This window comes from Cervus canadensis, chromosome 21, assembly GCF_019320065.1.
Source record: "Cervus canadensis isolate Bull #8, Minnesota chromosome 21, ASM1932006v1, whole genome shotgun sequence".
Taxonomy (NCBI): domain Eukaryota; kingdom Metazoa; phylum Chordata; class Mammalia; order Artiodactyla; family Cervidae; genus Cervus; species Cervus canadensis.
This window is the reverse complement of record NC_057406.1, coordinates 51,456,414-51,476,651: the sequence shown is the minus strand read 5'-3', so window position 1 is coordinate 51,476,651 and position 20,238 is coordinate 51,456,414. Positions and strand designations below refer to the sequence as shown.

The window sequence follows — 20,238 nt, the reverse complement described above, 5'->3', positions numbered from 1 at the left end:
GCCAAGACAGCCCAGTTCCCAAATCCCTTTCCATTTCCGTGAACGCCCTCATGTAACATGACCATGGTACAGACCACACGTGCCAGAGCTGAGGAACCAATGAACTATGTCTGATTCGGTATTTCCCCAGCTTTCATCCATCCAGGCAACTGTTGACATTTAGTTGCCATGTCTCCTTAGTCTCCTCCTGTGAGGCTTCTTTCCTTGGTTTTGACCTTAAAAAACTTGGAGGAGTACTGTTCACATATTCTAGGTTAGGTTGAGTTTTTGAAGAATACCAGGGGTGAAGTACCCTCCTTCACATGTCAGGGGGTACATGACATCACTGGCTGATATGAACCTTGATCACTTGGTTATTATGGTAGCATCTGCCAAGGGTCTCTGCTCTAAACTTACTGCTTCCTGCTTCCCACACTCTAGAAGACAGTCATTAAATCCAGCCCACGTTCAAAAAGGAAAGGAGGATTAAGCTCCACTTCCTGGAAGGGGGAGCATCTACATGTACTATTTGGAATTCTGTAAAGAGTATGTCCCTTCTTTCTATAAGTGATTTTTAAGAATAATTTTAAAAGCCACTTTTCTTTAGTTAAGTATGCATTACTTTTCTAAGAAGAAAACCCAGGACACAGGATCTAAGAAATACTGTATTTTATATCTATATGAGATGCTGGATGTTCACTACTTGTATCATTTCCTGATGTACGTAAGTAAAGACATTATGCTGTATATCACCAAAAAACTGGAAGAAAAATCAAGTATCAGGGAGCTGTATACAATGAATTATAAAAAGACAAGACACTGGGTATTTGGGATCTTTTTTATTTTTATACACATGACAAGATTTTACACCAAGAATAGTCAGTTAAATAGTACAAATTTACATTCATGAGGAATGTTAAAAAAAATTCAACTAAAAAACCCACTTCTTCCTGTGACCCACAATCCCAACATTTTACAGTGCAGAGGAGAAGGGGGCTGGGGGCATGGGGGTGGGGGACACATCCAAAACAAGTCTCTCCCAAAAGAAATAAACTTCACATTCCCTCTCCACACAGGATCCAAATGGTTAGAGTATAATTTACAGTTCATCTTTTTCAGCTGTGGATTTCTGTGAAAACAGAAAAATTAGAATACATTAAAAACTAGCACAACAAACCTTTGCTCACCAAAAGTTCATGTATGGAAAAAATGGAAATGTTTCCTATTTCCATCATCTGATCTATAGTCTAGAATCTCAGCTTGCTAATCTGCAAAATAACCTAGAACCCAATAAGATCAATAGTCACTGAAAATCAAAAATTTAAAATAGGTTAATGTTACTGTAGGGCAGAAGCAAGTGGCAAAGAACACAGAAGCACCACGGGCTAAGGAGTAATCTGCTTAAAAGCACCTCGAGGATGGATGGCGAGGGCGTCCCTGGTGGCGCAGGGATAGAGAATCCACTGGCCAGTGCAGGAGACGCGGGTTTGATTCCTGCGCTGGGAGTATCCCACCTGCCAGAGCAGCTGAGCAACAACTGCTGAGTCTGGGCTTCGGAGCCCGGAAGCCCCAGCTACTGAGCCCACGTGCCGCAACTACTGAAGCCCCTGCCCCACCACGAGAGGCGCCACCGCCATGAGCAGAGCAAGTGCTGCTCCCCACGGCTAGAGAAAGTCCACAGCAGCAAAAACCCAGCACAGCCAGTAAAAAGGTTAAAGTTGCAGCTGCCAGCCCCTGCCTCCCTGGGCTCCTACCCCGTTTAAAAATAGAAAGGATGGATGGCTAAACTAAGGAAGTAAAGGCCATGGGGAGGATCGAAATACACACTTTAAATAAAAAAGTGATTTGTTCCAGCTTTTGAATTTGACATTAGATGCGTATTTCTTGACGTTGACAATAGTTCTGACTTTCAGGAATTAAACATCCAAGTCCCCCCTGGTCTGCTCTACCTCTGCTGTTTCTGGTTCTTCCTCATCCGCTCCTGCATCCATCTCCTCCTCTTCATCTTGCTCGGTGTCTTCTGCGGCGTCCTCTGTTGTTTCTTCTGGTTCTTCTTCGGGCTCCTCTTCAACCTGAGGGCAACACTGATGAGCCCATTCATGCATCAAACACCTTGGCCCTGTGTTCATTTTGCTCATTTAAATGTGCAAGATCATTAATTCCCTTTGGTTAATTCTGTTAACTACGAAACTATAGAGGAAACCCTATAGTTAGAGTTAACAGTCAAGCTAACAAAGGGAGACAGGCAAGAAAAGAAAATGGATGTGAAAGGGGAAATTTCTCATTCATTTTTAGCACAGTGCCTGATACCGGGACTCAAACATTCAGTAAGTTACATCAAACCTTTGCATCAGGGTCGATGTTTAAGCTGAGGCGAAGCATTCTTTCTATTCTGTCTCCATATGCTTTAGTGTCTGGTAAAAGATATCCTGACCGCAGTGTTGCTGTTTCAAACAAAACCACAGCAAGATCTGAAACAGTTTTGTCATCTTCATCTTCCTGAAATGGAAGGAGTCACACACTTTATTAATACTAAAGGGTTCAAAGAAGTCAAATTAAAAGACAAAGGATTAAGGCCGTGATATCGCTCACCTTAACTCTTCGAAGCATGTCTCTGATCAGTGGGTGTCTGGGGTTAATTTCAAATGTTTTCTTCTGGCTGGCATAATAACTGTTACAGGGTAAAAATGAACGTTAACAAATATATCAAATTTGAAGGTCCATACATTTCCCATATTCTAGTATAACTTACATAATTACAGATAACCTTTTAAAAATCAAGACATGCTTATATATTGTTAAATCACGCTCTCCCTTTTAAAGGGCAGTGTGCATGGTTAGATCAAATAGTACAGTAAATAACTACTTTATTTACTAATGAATCCAAAGTGCCTTTTCTGAGTGGATGAACTGATTAAATGTCCTGTTCATCTCCTTTTAATGTATTCACTATCTAATTGCAGCTGTGTCTCCCCAAAGTTCCGGAACAGAACAGGCTCTGAGTGCTGCTCAAGTAACACCTTCTCCATGAGGCCTCAACCAATATGGTTCTAAGAAAAATGGCGTCTTTTCACTAGGCCCGGCTGCAATGCTATACCTCCATCATTGTTCGCGTCCTACCTGTCCTCCATGACTGCTCTCCTTCCTACAGTTGCAGGTTGAGGACAGGAAGGAACCCTTCTCCCTCCATCTTAGCATGCCTATCATACACACAGGGCTTACAGAATTCTGCCTTGACTTCTCAATCCTGACTAGTCTGAACACTGCAAAAGACAGCAGTGATGTCTACTGTAGAGCATCAGCATATAGACACAGTAGGTGCTCAAGTGTTCGTTGGATAGAAGGTACCATCCTGTTAATAAATGACTGAAAAGACGGACTTAAATGGCTACTGTACTGTTGCAATGGAACATAAGCAGAAACCCATTTTCCACCTGACATTTACAATCTAGTCAAGGTACAAGACAAATAAAACAGCACTTTGGCATTTGATTTTATAAATATTACACACTGGTGAGCCATGCTAATTATGAAATATATTTTAAATGGAGTTTAGGGATTGTGACAATGGAAACTATACTTAGGAGAAGAATCCTTAAGCTAGGCTTGGGGGAAAAAAGTGTGACAGTAGGTAGCTAGTAAGAAGATAGTCCAGGTAGAAGAGAGCATAAAAGCAAGGAAGAAGTCATTTTCAAAACTATTGTTGTTACGTTCAAATATAAACCTGAAATACATATTTCTTGAAAATAAAGGGTACCAAAGACCTAGTGTACCTCCAGTACTTGGTCCTTGAGTTCAATTGCTGGTTGTGCATCCTCTACCCTGTATTTAGTGTAGAATACCACTTGGGGGTAGAAGGGGTAATTAAAAAGGATTTAACTCATTTAAGAAATATAATGGGCTTCCCTGGTAGCTCAGATGGTAAAGCGTCTGCCTACAATGCGGGAGACCCGGGTTCAATCCCTGGGTCACGAAGACCCCCTGGAGAAGGAAACGGGAACCCACTCCAGTATTCTTGCCTGGAAAATCCCATGGACCGAGGAGCCTGGTCCTCCATGGGGTTGCAAAGAATCAGACATGACTGAGTGACTTCACTTCACTTCTTCAAGAAATGTAACTGTCATTAACTTCATCTTTAACTATTATCTGAAAATGTAAAGGCAGTCCAGATACTAGGCCAAGCAGAAAATCTAATGCTGAAACACATTATGTGTAACAGATTAAGAAAATTTCCATCTGTATATAAAATACTAAATATAAGTCATAAGTGCAAGACCTTTTCTTTAGTAATCTAATCATTTTGTCAACTTTTCTATAATGGAAAGCGGTAGACACTTAAAACCCATCAGTTCTTTGTGTAGAAGCTGTGTCATCTTCTAGGAGGAGGCTGGGCGAGAGCTTACACCCCGGCAGGGCCTCCCTGAGGATGCTTACTTGGTTGAGATGTCCTTGCCTGTCTGGTATGCCTGGGCTTTCATGATCCTCTCCATGTTGCCAGACCACCCGTACTGGCTGGCTACGAGAGCACACGGGGACTCCGTCAGGCGCTGAGACACCACAGCCTTCTCGATCTTTGGAGGAGAAGGTGCAAGTTAGTTATTTCTAAATATCAATAGTTAAGGTCATCAAGTAATTGCATTTCAACTCCTTAAGGACTCATCACTTAAGATCACAAACAGGCAGATCAGAAAAGTACCTCTCATTCAGATTCTTAGGAAAACTGTCATTTCATAACTGAATTTCTTAATCAGAAATACTTAAATACCAACTTCCAAAAACATATACAACTTAAGTTTAACCTGTAAAAATTTAAGCTATTGTAAAAACAATATTAAATTATGAAAAACTTCCAGTTACAAAGAAAAAAAAAGTACCTACATACAGAATAATCACATATCCCTGTAATTCTTCAATTCATCAGTTTTAAGCTTGTCCTCCCAATAATGTAACTACAATATTAAGTGTTCTGTATAACTTTTAATGACTACAAAGTAACCAGTTACAAAGTTTAATTTGCTAACAATTTTTTAAAACACAGATGCTAAAATTTTCAGTGTTTCTAATTTCCAGAATACCTTGTCCTTGAGGGCTTTATCTTTCATCCAGTTTAGCAGAGGCTCAAATTCTTTCTCAACTGCTTCACGACTCTCCTTACTTTTCTCACTTTCATCAAACTTCACTCCTTCCTTGGCAACATTCTGGAACCTCTTCCCATCGAACTCGGGAAGAGCCTGAATGCAGTATTCGTCCACAGGTTCTGTGAGATAAATCACTTCATAGCCCTTTTTCAGAAGTCGCTCAACAAAGGGGGAAGATTCGGCCTACAAAATTGAGAGAAATAACACAAATTTCCAGTTTAGCCTTAGTATCTTTTCTTCCTCCAAGCAGGTATGTTTCTAGAGTACCAGCAATCCCGTTTTATGGGTGGGGAATTAAGAGGTGCAGAGAATACAAATGACTTTTTCTCGTCAGTGACTGACCAGGTCTCAGAACTATTTCAGTTTACAAATTTTCCTTTTTTTCTCTCTCAAGAGTTGGCTATAAATCAGTCCCCAGCTATATAGCAGACCAGTTGAAGTTCTCTCACCTCTTTCCTGCTGGCCCCAGCCATGAAGTAGATTTTGTCCTGCTTTTCCTTCATTCTTTCCACATACTGGTCTAGACTAGTAATGTCACTTGGATGATGAGAAGACTGGAATCTAAGAAGTTTGGCAAGACGTGTCCGATTTGAGTGATCTTCTATCACGCCAAGCTTGATGTTGGTACCAAATTCTTTCCAAAAAGCGTCATTGTATTTCTCATCAGCAATCTTCTTGATCATGTCCAGAGTTTTACGGACAAGCTTCTTTCTAATAACCTAAACAAAATGACAGAGTAACTCATTAGAGAACTTCATCACAAACTTTTGAGAACCGACACTATGTAAGGTAGTGCGAAAGGATACAAAGACACTGGTACTTATCAGGGGGGGGGCAGGGAATGGCCAAGCATTCCTGAGTCAGACTGCATGGAAACTTAAGCTGTCACTGGCCACAGTTACAAGATTGCTTTCATGTTTATATTCTAACTTTAGACCAGGTAGTACATATATGAGGGTGCTCACTGGACCGGCTCTTTCAACTTCTATGTTTGAACATTTTTAAGGCACTCACCTTAAGCAGTTTATGTTGCTGAAGAGTCTCACGGGAAACATTCAAGGGGAGATCATCCGAGTCCACCTGCAGACAGCAAAAGTTCAGTGAGCAATACAAACATCAGAGAAAAACAAAACCAACCAACCAACCAACCAAAAAAAAAACCCCACTTTCAGACCCCCACTCTACTCCCCTCTTCCCCTAATAACTTCCAGATACTTACAACACCCTTGACAAAATTCAGGTACTTGGGCATCATGTCATGGAAGTCGTCTGTGATGAATACTCGGCGCACATACAGCTGAAGTGGAAACCAAAAAAACAAAGGTCACTTTCTGGAAATTATACTTCCAAATTTTAAACTCAGTTTATACTATTTAAAACTCACCTTAATGTAATCGCTCTTCTTGGATCCATATTCATCAAACAGACCACGTGGGGCAGATGTGGGTACGAATAAAATTGACTTGAAGGTAACTTCCCCTTCAGCAGTAAAGTGGATATATGCCATGGGGTCATCGCTTTCCTAGAGAGTTGGTATCTTGGTCATTCAAAAGGCACAAGGAAAAGGCAGTGCAAAGGCTAAGCAATATATGGTGTGGTACACATGCGGTTTAACAGTCAACTAACAAAAAAGTTCCCTTTCCAAAAGAGTGAAGCGGGGAGGAAGGCAAAGAGGGAAGAAGAAACAGTTAAGACTGCACTTCTAACTGGCTGGACACGGCTATTCTGATGTGGCTGTCAATAACGTTTCCCTACTGCCTACCCCTGGGAAGGATGGCTGCGTCTAGGTTCTACACACGTAAGAGGATAGGGCAGGAAAACCACCATCCTGTCTAAGTGACAAAATGACGTAAGACATTTCATGAGTGTACGTACTCTTCAACTAAAAAAGTAGTCAGCAACAGATTTCCTCCAAGAAACTTGGACTGCAGCAGTGCATCAAAGAGGTATGTAAGGACAGAAAATTCCTGCTTTATCCATACTGAGCACCTGAAATGTAGCTAGTCCGCACTGAGATGTGTTGGTCAGTGTAAGACATACACCAGACTTTGATAACGTAGCACCAACAGCCCACAAAAAAACCCAAACAAAAAAACCAAAAAGGACCAATTTTTTGTATCAATTACCTGTTGAAATACTATTGGATATACGGGGTTAAAAAGATACATACTACTAAAAGTTAACTTGGCCTGTTTCAATTTTTTTTTTAATGTAGCCTCTAAAAGACTTAAAATCACACATTGCTCACATATTTCTAATATAGCTGTTAAGATGAAAGTACCTCTATATACCCTAGGATTTTAGGGTACACAAGAATGAAAAAGGAGGCAGAACCAAGGGAAAGTTTTTACAGGTAAAGCTTAAAGGGTAGTTGGATGTTAACGTAAGGGAAACAAAGGTTAAGTAACAAATCAGCAGATGGAATAAAGAATAAAGAACAAAGACGATCAGAGTCAAGTATCGAGATATAGACCAGCGGTTGGCAAACTCTGGTTGCCACTCACAAGAAATTTCATCAGGACACAACCTCATCATGTACTGTCTGGCTGCTTTCAAACTATTGATAAGAGAGTTCTGACATGTCACAGATCCTGTAGTTCATGAGCTTAAAATATTTACTAGGTGACCCTTTAATTAAAGGTCTGCTGACTCCTGATCTAGGCTAAAAATATAGATTAGAGAACCCAGAGAAGGAGCTGGAGCCTGAATCCACAACAGTGGTTAAGACTGCATGATGGACACAGTTCATTCAATTGTTCTAATTGTACAAAATGCTATTTGAGAAAATATAAGCTTGAAACCATCTTAGTCAAAGCTAGTTTTTCTAAGAGTTATAAAAAATGATCGGTAAAAGAAAAAAAAAGGCAAGGCAACAGATTTAGTCATCATTTCTAGGCATGGCCTCAAAATAAGACGTTGTAAACAAGCCTTTAAAAAGGATGGTGGTAAAAGCCATTCAATAGCATGATTTTATGCCTTACAGCTTCTGTAGCGAAAATCAAGCATCTACTGACATAGGCGATTCTTAATCTTTTTTGTAGCATAGACCCTTGGTGATCTAGTGAAGCCTACAGATTCCGTCTCAGAGTAAAGTTTTTAATGCATAATATAGAATACACAGAATTAAAAAGGAAACTGGTTGTGCTGAAATAGTTATAAACCTGTTTTTAAACCTATTTTTGAGATAGTGAGGTTTTCTTATCACATTATTCTAAAATAACATTTACCTTTGAAAATGATTTGTAGAAAGCCTTGTATTCATCTTCCTCTACTTCTTTAGATGGTCTCTGCCATATGGGTTTGATATCATTCATCAGTTCCCAATCCCAGACAGTTTTTTCAACCTGAAGTTACAGTATTTGATTAGTTTCGATTAGTTTCTGCTAACAGTTACATCAACGGTATCAATAGTTACACTACAATAACCACAGCTTTAGAACATTTCAAAATATTAATATAGGGTATCTCTATTGTAATATGGTTCCTGCCAAATGGATCAAAAATTTTTTAAAGGGCTTCTCTGATGGTCCAGTGGTTAAGGATCTGCCTTGCAATTCAAGGGACACTGGTTCGATCCCTGGTCTGGGAAGATCCCACATGCCATGAAGCAACTAGGCCTGGGCTCCACAACTGAGACCCGGAACAGCCAAATAAATATTTAAAATTAAAAAAAAAAAAAATTTTTTTTAAAGTATCTCTCTAAATATTTAAGACTGATATTTAATACAACAAAGGCAAATGGTTATCGTAATAATTGGTAACAATCCAATTAAGATTTTCTTCAGTTATTTTTAACTAGCTAAAATGTTATTTCTTGAATATATGTTTTGAGGTTGGAAGGATATACATACATATTATGTATTTCTATTTCATGACTTACAGAAATCCAACATCTTATATATTTCTCAAAATTCACTATTACTACTAGCTACTCAGCTACCTGAGCAGACCAGAAAATTATTTTAATAGTTTATATCTATGTGCCAAAAGAAGATGCAAAAAGATTTTAAGATTTTAAAATTCAAAACTTATCATAAGCCACCAGTCCTGGGAAATATATAGAAGTCAGAGAACTATTCATAAAAATGATCTGTGTTTGCTACTTAAAACTTTCTAGGGAGAGAAAACACACACAAACAGCTTGGATTTTAAAAGCTGGGCCTGCGGACTCCTTCAAAAGACAAAACTATGAAGAACTGAAGCTTAAATCAGTCTGTGCATATCTGGGTTTCTGTGTTTTTTCTAACATAATCTAAAAAATATTTTCTACCTTTGTTCTCTCCCCTCCCCTGCCTTGGTTTTATAGAGATACAACTGCGATAATTACTATACGAGTTGCAGGTGTACAACATAAAGGTTTACACATACTGTGAAAATGATGACCACAGTAAGCTAACCTCCATCATCTCATATAGATGAGAATAAAAGAATAAACAATTTTAAGAAATGGACCAAAAGAAAAAATCTCCTTATAATGAGAACTGTCAGGAATTAAGACTCTGTAACAGCTTTTCTATGTATCACAGAGCAGCGCTGGCTCCATCACACTGTATCTTACATCCCTAGTGCTCATTTATAACTGGAAGTCTGTATCTTTCGACCACCCTCCTCCAAAACAATCCCCTCTCCTGCAACAAGAAATCTTACCCCTTTTTCTAGGAATCTGGTACCTTATAAGCTAAACGATACTTTACGTAGGAGGATGAACAGGGCTTACTTTTTTAGTTTTTGGTTTCTTTTCATCATCTTCTTCTTCTACTGCAGCTTCATCATCAGATTCCTCTTTATCTTCTTTTGCTGCTTCCTCTTCTTCGGCAGGTTCCTCAACCGTTTCAGTCTGTTTATGTAGAAAATAGAATGATGGTTAAGCTTATGTTTCGTAATTCTTGATTTTATCAGTAAGATATGAAACAAAATTACAGCTCAAAAAAATAGTCTTCAGTAAGAAAATACTGAGTATCGTACGTTGGAAGAACCACATTTAACCTTCATGCGTTATGTGTTAAATATTTAAATATGTCCAAGGTAATATACATATATAAACTTTATTTATATAAATTTACCTTGCTGCTCCATACATAAATAGGAAAGTTTATGAACTGTGAATATTTTTTCACGAGGTTTTTAATTGTATCCAATTCAAGGTAATCAGATGCTTCTTCTTTTAAAACAAGGCTGCAAGGAAAATAAGACAGAGACACGTCATTGTGTTATAAATTTGTGTAAATATTCATTTGACTATAATAGCCAACTGTGCATAACCCACAAAGTCCCCATTATTCACGTTAAGAACTCTTATCACCAATAAAGGTTTGTGAGTTAAATATACCAAATATGGGTATGGTAAAACAAAGAATCTTTCTTGCACTCCCTCAAGTGGAAAACATTCATTATAAGCAAAAAATGAAAAGGTTTCTAATCTCCTCAATGTGCTGGATTTTTTTCATTTGAAGAACAGAAATCTTAAGCTAGCTGAAGGTGGGAAATCTCTGCAATATTCTGGAGAAAAGTAGAATCATACACACTCTGCTAGCTTCCCTAGAAATCAACTGATTGCATACTGTAAACAGCTGCTGCTGCTACGTCGCTTCAGTCGTGTTCGACTGTGCGACCCCATAGACGGCAGCCCACCAGGCTCCCCCGTCCCTGGGATTCTCCAGGCAAGAACACTGGAGTGGGTTGCCATTTCCTTCTCCAATGCATGGAAGTAAAAAGTGAAAGTGAAGTCACTCAGTTGTGTCCAACTCTTAGCGACCCCATGGACTGCAGCCCACCAGGCTCCTCAGTCCATGGGATTTTCCAGGCAAGAGTCCTGGAGTGGGTTGCCATTGCCTTCTCCCACTGTAGACAGTTAACCCCTAATAAAAACATGTTCCTTAAGAAAAAGCTAGTGGGCATCTCTGACAGCTCAGCAGTAAAGAATTCACCTGCCAATGCAAGAGTCCTGGTTTTGATCCCTGACCCAGGAGGACCCCACGTGCTGTGGAACAACTCAGCCTGTGCATCACTGCTACTGACCCTGTGCGCTAGAGCCCGGGCGCCGCAACCACTGCGCCCACTGCCTGGAACCCATCTCCTGCCCACGCACCATGACTAGAGAGCAGCCCCTGTTCTCCGCAAAACAGAAAAGCCTGTGCAACAACAAAGACCCAGCACAGTCAAAGATAAATAAATAAATTTATTTTAAAATAATAGCTGAAACATTCATCTGAATTAGTTTATATTTGCACTAGACAAAACAGGAGCCACCCACCTGTTACATGTGACTCTTTGTTAATAGTTAAAAGTCAGTTATAGTCAGTTTTAAATAGTTATAGTCGTAACAGTTAAAGTCAGTTCTTTAGTTATATCACCACATTCCAAGTCAACAGTCACATGTAGCAGGTAGCGGCCACACTGGACAGAGCAGTGAAAGCCCATGTCTACCATAGAAAGTTCCATCAGGAACAGCGCTGACTGAGATCGTTACAGTACCAAAACTAGCACTGCTTTCTCTTCTTCCTTACCACCCTTTCTGCAAACATCTCCCGCCACCAAAAAGAACAGCCACATCATACTCTCAGACACAGTGGGGAGCCCATATCTTGATGTTTGTGCTCCCAATAAAAATGGAAAATGTTGTGTCCATGGTCCCCTCCTTGCCTCAAAAAGTGTATAGTTTAGGAGGAATTTCCACCAAGTACACAGTACATGACGACACAGCCTAGGGAGGGGACCACACCTCTGGTCTTGGAGCATACATAGTAGTGATCCCAGGTTGGTACCAATTGCATCAGTTTTGGATGCAAATTGAAGCTGATGAGTAGACATCTTAGTCAGGTATTCAAGAGGCAATTAGACATACAAGCCTAGAACCCAGTAGCAAGATATAGAGCAGGGGTTGGCAAACTCTGGTTGCCACTCACAAGAAATTTCATCAGGACACAACCTCATCATATACTGGCTATGGCTGCTTTCAAACTATTGATAGGAGAGTTCGGACATGTCACAGATTCTATAGTTCAAGAGCTTAAAATATTTACTAGCTGACTCTTTAATTAAAAGTCTGCTGACTCCTGATCTGGGCTAAGAATATAGATTAGAGAACCCCAAGAAGGAGCTGGAGCCTGAATCCACACCAGTGGTTAAGACTGTGTGATGGACCCAGGACACAGAGGCTGAAACAGAACTTCTGAAGAAAGGAGACTATCAGCAATTAAGAAACAGGCAAAGGAAATTTTTAAAAAATGATGCTAGGTATTGAGTGGATTGTTTTAAGGAGTGAGCAGTAAAATGCAAATTCTGTAGAAAACACAAAAGAAAAACTCCAAAAAAAAAAAAAAAAAAAAAAAAGAGAAGCTATTGCTGGGGATCACAGCAACTAAAATAAGCCTGAATCCACTGGATTTAGCAACAAGGAATACTGATAATTTATCTCAATGGAAAAGTAGTGGATAAAGTCAAAATACGGTGGGCTGATGGGGGAACAAAAGGTGAAGTAGCAGCTAAGACAAGTATGCTTTTTCGAAACGCCCAACAGTAGACGGGAAAGAAAAAGAGAGAGTGCGTGCTTGACAGCGGAAGGTGCATCACCTGCCTGCCCCTCCTTCTCCCAGAGAGACTTCAACAGGTTAACTCTTTGATGGCAAAGAGGAAGGTGTTCAGGAAAGACTGACTTTAAAAGATGCAATAGTAATTAATTCTCTCATCTCTGAGGAGATGGCGTGAGATAACAGATGAGAAGCAGTGACTAGCTTTAGGGAGAAATGTAGAATACTCCCTTCATGATAGGAGGAGGGGCAGAAGCCATTTTATGTTAGCATTTACAAGATGCTGATTTCATGATCTCATTTATTCTTCACTAAATCTCTCATAAGCTGTGGCTCATTAGGGGTAAGAACAGGAGTAGGGAGGAAACAATTGTCTGACAGCTTCTACTTTACTGGCCCAATATTAAGATGAAGTAACTGCCCTATTAAGTAACTGCCTATTAAGATGAAGAAGTGCCCTATGTAGGTAGGGCAAGACCTTCCACTTCCTTGCCTTTGCTCTTTTCCCTTTGGCCATTCTAGACTTTCAGTTCTTCCAATGTGCCTCTGAAAGTGTCCAACATGCAGTGCTTGCTGCCTAGAACGTCTGAACCGAACTCAAAACCATTTCAGAAAGACCTTCTGATAAGGAGGTTGTCCCTTAGCTTCTTTTCTGGCCATTTGCCATTCTGAAATTATTTCATGTTCTTTCCTAGTTGAATGAGCCATGTGAAAGGAGGGACAGCCACTGTCTTATTCCCCACTGTAGCCCTCAACTCTAGCAGTTAACAGACATTCAAACGAGTATCCGCTGTGAACTGGTGGGGAGGCCGAAAGGAGAACCTGTGTAAGGTTTCATTCGCTGACCAACCACCCATACCACTTCATGAAAACCGTCCTGATGACCCTTATCCACTCATACAACTATCTGCCAGTCACACATTAGGCACTGGGAATGGAGTCTCAACAAAATGTTTGCTCGTACGGAACTTCTATCTAGACATCTCACCTGTTTCTTAGCAACACGAGACACGAACAACCTCTTGGGACATCATTTTCTGTCTTTCTAGTTAAGAGAAGTGATTTGCCTGTATTCTCCTACCACCTAACAGAGAGGACACTTGGGTATAACTATCAGTGATGCCTCCTAAAGAGATCAGGATATGTGAATGTTAATAACAAAGGTAGGGAAAGGTAAGTTTAGAATGAAAAATTAGTAAAAATACTAAAATGCAGTTGTCTAGTTTTTATTAAAGGAAAATTTGTGACAGTGAAGGCAAAAAATGTTTTCTGGGATGAAAAAAACCTGTTGAAATGATAAGATGTATGTTTGTTTCATACTTGCATATTTAAAAATCAGTAATGAGAAAATTTTAAACTGAATTAAGAAAAAAAAAGGAAAAAGCAGGGCTGTGGGCACATTTTCACTTGGCAGAACTGGGTAAGTCAACTGACTTCTAGATTGGAATTTCTTTATCTCTATGCTGGGGGGAAAAAACAAAAGCAAGAAAGCTGTCCTGTCTCCTGTCTGCTTCACACTTCACAGTGCTGTAAGCACCGGGAGATTCGGGGCCTAAGATCTGTCTTGTTTATACCAACAATAGTTACTGGCTTGGGATTTCCCTGGAGGTCCAGTGATTAAGACCCCAAGCTTCTACTGCAGGGGATGCGGGACTGAACCCTGGCTGGGAGCTCAGATCAGATCCCACATGCCTTGGGGCGACCAGTAACTAGAGAGCCCACGCACTGCAACGAAAGAAGCCCAGGCATGGCCTCCACTGAGCCCCTGTGCTGGGAGCCTGCGCGCCACAATGAGAAGCCCTTGCGACTCAATGCAGCCCCCACACAAAGGTGGCGACTTAAATTCCACTTCAAATTCGATGACTTGTAACTACCCTCAGTCATGTCTGACTCTTTGCAACCCCATGGACTGTAGCCTGCCTGGCTCCTTGGTCCATGGGATTCTCCAGGCAAGAATACTGAAGTGGGTAACCATTCCCTCTCCAGGGGATCTTCCCAACCCAGGGACGGAACAAAGGTCTCGGCACTGCAGGCAGATTCTTTACCATCTGAGCCCCCAGGCAAGATCTAACTGTCCTCCAGTGAGACATTTTCTTCCAAAGAACTTTCATAACTCTCTTTTAAGTCCTTTTTCTGTACCTCTTCTCTCCGGCCCGGCCCCAACCCTAGTTACAATCTTGAATATGTTCAATGTAACCGTTAACCCAGGTTACTGAGTCTCTTCTCAACCGGCCCTGCCATCCTCCACACCACCTTCAGAAAACTTTAAAAACTTCATCACCATTTCAATGAGTAAGTGCCATCGCCTGAAATTCATTCCTTGAATGTTGTGAACACACTGTACCGCCATGCCCTTATCCACAGTGCTTCACAGACTGCCATCACTTTTCTGAGTCCTGCTTCCCTGGAAACCCTGGACAAGCCACCTGTCTGTGAGGCCTCTGACGCGCCTTCAGTCGGAAGAGCTAACCCTTCCTACCTGATGCCCTCCACTGACAGCAGCCACCATGACTCTGGGTCCGGTCCTTAGCAAGGTCTCAAAATACTTAACGTGATGAGAACTGGTTTCACATCCCTCATTTTTACAGGCAAAGAAATTAAGGCCCAGAATAGGCCACTGGCTCAGAGAGCCAGAATTGGAGAGTCAAGAGCCTGGCTATGGCTATTAATTCTCATTAGAAGTGAGTAATACTCACGTAATGGTTGTTCCCCGTCCGAGAGTGTTTCCTCTGGGGTCAGCGATTACAGAAAATTCATTGGAGTCGGACTCCCAGATGTGTTGGGTATCGTTGTTGTGTTTCGACGTGACAATAACTTTATCTGCCACAAGGAAGGCAGAATAGAAACCAACACCAAACTGACCGATCAGTTCCGATGTTGACTGGCCATCTTCTTGTGCCTCAGTCATTTTGTTCAAAAACTCGCTTGTCCCGGACTTGGCTATGGTGCCAAGGTTTTTCACCAACTCCTCCCGGGTCATTCCGACACCAGTGTCTGTGACATGGAGCAGGTTCTTCTCCTTGTCACACTAAAGCCAAGACAACAAGACAATTATACTCGCTTAATACTCATGATATGGAAAGGGAATACCCAGCTGTACACAGAGAAGCTATCAGCTTTGCAGCACATCAATTCCCATACAGAAGGAAAGCTGAACTCCTTCCCTCCTCAGATAGTATTTTATGGTCTTTTCAAAAAGCACACATCGTAAGTACAAACATCTTTCTTTACAGAGAAGAATTTTAAGTTCAGCGTATTTGATAAAGTATCGATCAATGTAAGAGGGCAAGGATCAGTCTAAATGTCAACGGGCAGAGACAGACTTAAACAGAACAAGTTATTTAAGGGGAAAAAAAAATCAAGAAAAATAAAATTTTATGTTTTTTCTATTTCGTTGATAGAAGATAAAAGGATCTGAAACTTAAATAACTTCTGTCTTTGTAATCTGTGGGGATCAATGTTCTTCACTAAATATTCCCAGCTCTCTGCTTTCCAGAAATATTACAGGAATATATTTCCCTCACTGATAGTTGGTTGAGGCCATGTGACAAGTTCTGGCTAATGAGTTGCAAGTGGGAGTCAGAAACATGGCTTTCAGGCTGGAGCCTTTAACTGGTGTGAGACCCTCCAAGCTTCCTTTGCACCATGGCAACCAGCTACACTCCAGATGGCAGGAGCTCCATCAGCCTGGGTCCTAGAGTGAGGATGATGCAAAGCAGAGGCCCCAAGGCAGCCTGTGATTAATGACTTAAGCCAGGGGTTGGCAAACTTTTTCTGGAAAAGGACCAGAGTATTTTAGGCTTTGTAGGCCGTATGGTCTCTGTCAAAAGCAGTCACAGATAATTCACAAATGGGCATGGCTATGTTCCAGTACAACTTTATCTATAAAAACAGGCAGTAGGTCGGATTTGGCCCAGGGGCCATATTTGACTGACCCCTGATTTAAGTCCCTGACACTTGGTAGTTAACTGTTATTGCCCCTAACCTAGTCTACCTTGACTGACAATGGATTCCCTATCTCTAAGAGTTCTTTCTACTTTAAAATTGTTCAAAGCTTACCTTAATTTTAACCGTCAACTCCTCATTTCCAGCAAGAGCATTTTCATCAGTCAGTGATATTAGTCTTATCTTATCTAAAGCATCAGAAGCATTTGAAATGAGTTCTCGCAGGAAAATCTAAATGGAAGCCAGATTTAATACACACTTTGATTAGCTTCAAAATACACGACATCAAACTTAACGTCAAATTCATTTTATTTCTCCTCTGTACTCTGAAAAAACTCTCTTTAAGGACTAGACTTATTACGGTACAAGGGTGGCTTTACTCTCTTGGTAAAAGGAGATACAGTTCTTTACACAAAGGACTGGAACAACTAAATGGAACACTTGAACTGGTCAGAGTAGTAACTACTCTATTTCCCTTCTTAGTGACCTTAATGTATTCAATACCTGAGGCTCAGTTTGTACGAATGTACTTAAGACTCACAACTATTCAGCAGGCCACGAACACAACTGGAGGGGAAAGGGAGAAAGAAGGGAAAATGTCTCTCCCCCTTCCCACAAATACAAATAGGTATCTAAATAGCCATTCGTGCACATGCTGGGTCTTTAAACTTTGACAACTATTTACTTGGAATTACTATTATGTAAGCATATTAACTATTGGCTTCCCTGGTGGTTCAGTGGTAAAGAAATCTGCCTCCAAGGCAGGAGTTACAGGTTTGATTCCTGCCTGGGTCAGGAAGATTCCCTGAAGGAAATGGCAACCCACTCCAGTATTTTTGCCTGGGAAATCCCATGGACAGAAGAGCCTGGTAGGCTACAGTCCATGGGGTCACAAAGAGTCAGACATGGCTTAGGGACTACACAACTAAACAGCAACAAGGCACATTAACTGTGAAAGTCATCAAGTTAGCTACCATACAGAAACAAAATAACATTATCATAACCACGGCTGCTTACCTCTTTATTTTTATACAATGAATTGATGATGAGTTTCATCATTCTGTTAACTTCAGCTTGGAAGGCAAACTTTTCTGATTTCTCTCTAAGTTCTCTTATTTGGGATGCATTTAATCCATCCAACTGAATAGCTTCTTCCTCTCTGAGGAAAAAAATTTGATCAACTAATACTGCATTACTTAGTTCCCTCCAAAAAAAAAGCATCTGCAATGAAAGCCCAATGGTCTTAAGGGTTGAAAGGGTAAAAAGGAAACCTTTATATTACCAATCTACCATCTCACTATTATTTTTTCACAGTGATAAGTTACTTTTAATACCAAGCTGGAAATACTCTATGCTTAAAATTGTCAGAAAAGTAAACCCAACTTTCCTCTACTATAAAGCAAAGTCACACACATTTCTCTTCCCTCACATGGGACACATGCCAGGGAAACTGGCTTCTAAGGGTCTACAAAGTTTTAAGTCCTAAAAGGCTGAATGAAAACACTGCTCAACAGACATAAATCTTTTTAATTACAAAGTGTACACACTGAGTATAAAACCAAAGTCTTTTCTAAGATCTTAGTAAGTCTATCGTGCTAGTATTCTGAAATAGTTATCAAAATAGTTTTCAAGGGAATTCATCTTATTCTGACCAGTCATTCTTAGGGGCAAAGTCAGGAGATACTATGTACTCACACAGTTGCTACCCCTTTATTTTTCACCTATTTAAATTCAGAGTACTTCTGGGCCTTCAGAGAAGAGATACATACAAAGAAGCTATTGCCTTCCAGGTTCCCAAGGGGTTATATGTATAGGTTCAGAAGAACACAAACCTCTGTACTACTTCATCATCTGTCCTTGAGCCTTCTCTACTTTTACCCAGATCTTCTTCCACTGTCCCGTCCACATCCACTTCATCGTCAGCCCGCGCTGACCCTGAAGGAAGATTTAACATCAGAAAACTCTCACACATCGTTGTTTCATGTACTTCTCATGAAGTAGCAAGATGGAACAGGGCCAGGGTAGGGGTTGCAAAATTCACTTGGTAAATATTGGAGCGGACGATGGAAGAATGGATCCACTGGTTTAAATAACCGATGTAAACCCAAGTCGACACATTTCTTATTTCAGTTCAGACACTGAGGTCCCCCAGGAGATTTTTAAATACGGAGGCGTCCATCACCTCTAAAAGGGTAGCCCGGGCATTCTTTATAAACACTGTTTAGCCGACTTGATACCAGGTCCTTTCTGCATTCACACGTGTTGCGCGCAGGCCGAGCAAGGCCTACAAACTGACCATGCCAAAACTTAGGCCTTCAATATCACAGGTCAGAAGGCAAAAAGGATTTGTGAAACCTCTAGCGAGGAGAACTGAAATTGGCCCCAGGGGCCTGAGAAAGGGAAGAAATGATAAGAGATTTTAGGACCTTAAGAAGCTAGAGTAAAAGTGAATCAAACCGCTGACACTGCCGGTCTGCTGCCCTAGGGCCCCACGCTCCACAGCCCAGCAGCTAAGAAAGGAAACTCGCGTTGGCGAGGAGACTAGGGGCGGGGTGGGGGTGCCCTCAAACTCTGATGATCAAAGGTTGCGGTGTCTTACAAAAGTCCTCCGGAAAAGGCATAAGCGATGCTCTTGGGGGGCGCGAGCCCGAGGGAGGCTCCACCCCGAGGAAGCTGAGGCTGCTAGGAGCGCATACCAGATCTTAAGGGATTTAAAAGACTCCGGTCCCCTTTTATGCTTCCAGAAGGTGACAGTAAAGGAAACCCCCCGAACCTCTTTCTAGGAAGAGCGATGGACACCCCATCGGCCCAAACCCTACCCACTTATCCCCCCCTCCCAGGCTCAACGCCCCCAGAACCTTCGAGAAGAGGCCGCGCTTGAGGAGGGGGGGGCGTCCCGGGGTGCCCGCTCCTCCAGGATCACTCACCGAAGGTCAGCAGGACGCAACAGAGGCCCAGCACCCACAAGGCCCTCATGGCACACGGCCGGTCAGTCTCAAGTCCCCTTTGATCTCAGGAGCCGCCTCCGCCCCCCCTACGCCGGAGTTCCGAGGCTCACACCTCAAGCCGCGCGATCCGCCCACTACCCCCCAAGCGGGTCCGGCCGCTTTTCACCCCCACTTCTCGCGGGCGGGGGACGGGAAACACGAACCCACCAATCGTGCCGCACCACGCACCCGCTGTACCCAATGGGGGCTCGTGGGGGGGACCACAGTTCACCAATCGGAGCTGTCCAGGTGCGGTGCCCGATGCCCGAAGCGTGGCTCCTCCCGATTGGTCAGTGCAGGCCCCCTTTCTCCAATCAAATGGTTCCGCGGGCCCCTCTCACTTGGGACCGCCCCTTTGCTTGGGTTGTTCTGGCCTCTAAGGGAAACCGTCCAATGAACGTCAGCACAGAACTCATCCCCACTTGTGGAGAGGTCGCGCGGAACCACTTCCGGATCCTAGAGAGCGTTTATTCCGTGACAAGGGGAAGCGGTAGCCATGGCAACGAGTTCTCCACCTTTTCCGTGCCCACGCGTGGGGTCACGTTGGGAATGATTCCAGAGGGACTTTTCGCAGTCACCTTTCTATTTGGCAGTGCTTCTCGGTAAAGAGACACACGTGAGAGGTGGAAAATCCCCCGAAGCCCTTTTCGCTGCGAGTGA

The 20,238-nt window shown here is 41.9% G+C and overlaps 1 protein-coding gene across 1 annotated transcript; it reads right to left on the bottom strand.

Moving 5' to 3' along the window:
- Positions 1–803: 803 nt before the first annotated feature.
- HSP90B1 (heat shock protein 90 beta family member 1) lies at positions 804–19,698 on the bottom strand. Its single transcript, XM_043440244.1, has 18 exons — positions 19,519–19,698; positions 18,424–18,526; positions 17,609–17,750; positions 16,706–16,822; positions 15,343–15,674; positions 10,181–10,292; positions 9,835–9,954; positions 8,345–8,461; positions 6,502–6,639; positions 6,337–6,414; positions 6,132–6,197; positions 5,567–5,836; positions 5,055–5,300; positions 4,414–4,550; positions 2,572–2,650; positions 2,323–2,478; positions 1,929–2,051; positions 804–1,108 (listed from the first exon to the last, which is right to left on the bottom strand). The coding sequence occupies exons 1-18, from the start codon at positions 19,565–19,567 to the stop codon at positions 1,079–1,081; spliced, it is 2,415 nt and encodes an 804-aa protein (XP_043296179.1). The 5' UTR covers positions 19,568–19,698; the 3' UTR covers positions 804–1,078.
- Positions 19,699–20,238: the final 540 nt, after the last annotated feature.

Coding starts and splice junctions, on each gene's coding strand:
- HSP90B1 (XM_043440244.1), bottom strand. CDS start 19,567: ATGAGGGCCTTGTGGGTGCTGGGCCTCTGTTGCGTCCTGCTGACCTTC. Junction 15,675..16,705: donor AGTTGACGGTTAAAATTAAG/GTAAGCTTTGAA, acceptor TCTTGGCTTTAG/TGTGACAAGGAGAAGAACCT. Junction 6,415..6,501: donor AGAAGAGCGATTACATTAAG/GTGAGTTTTAAA, acceptor TTTCCACTTCAG/CTGTATGTGCGCCGAGTATT.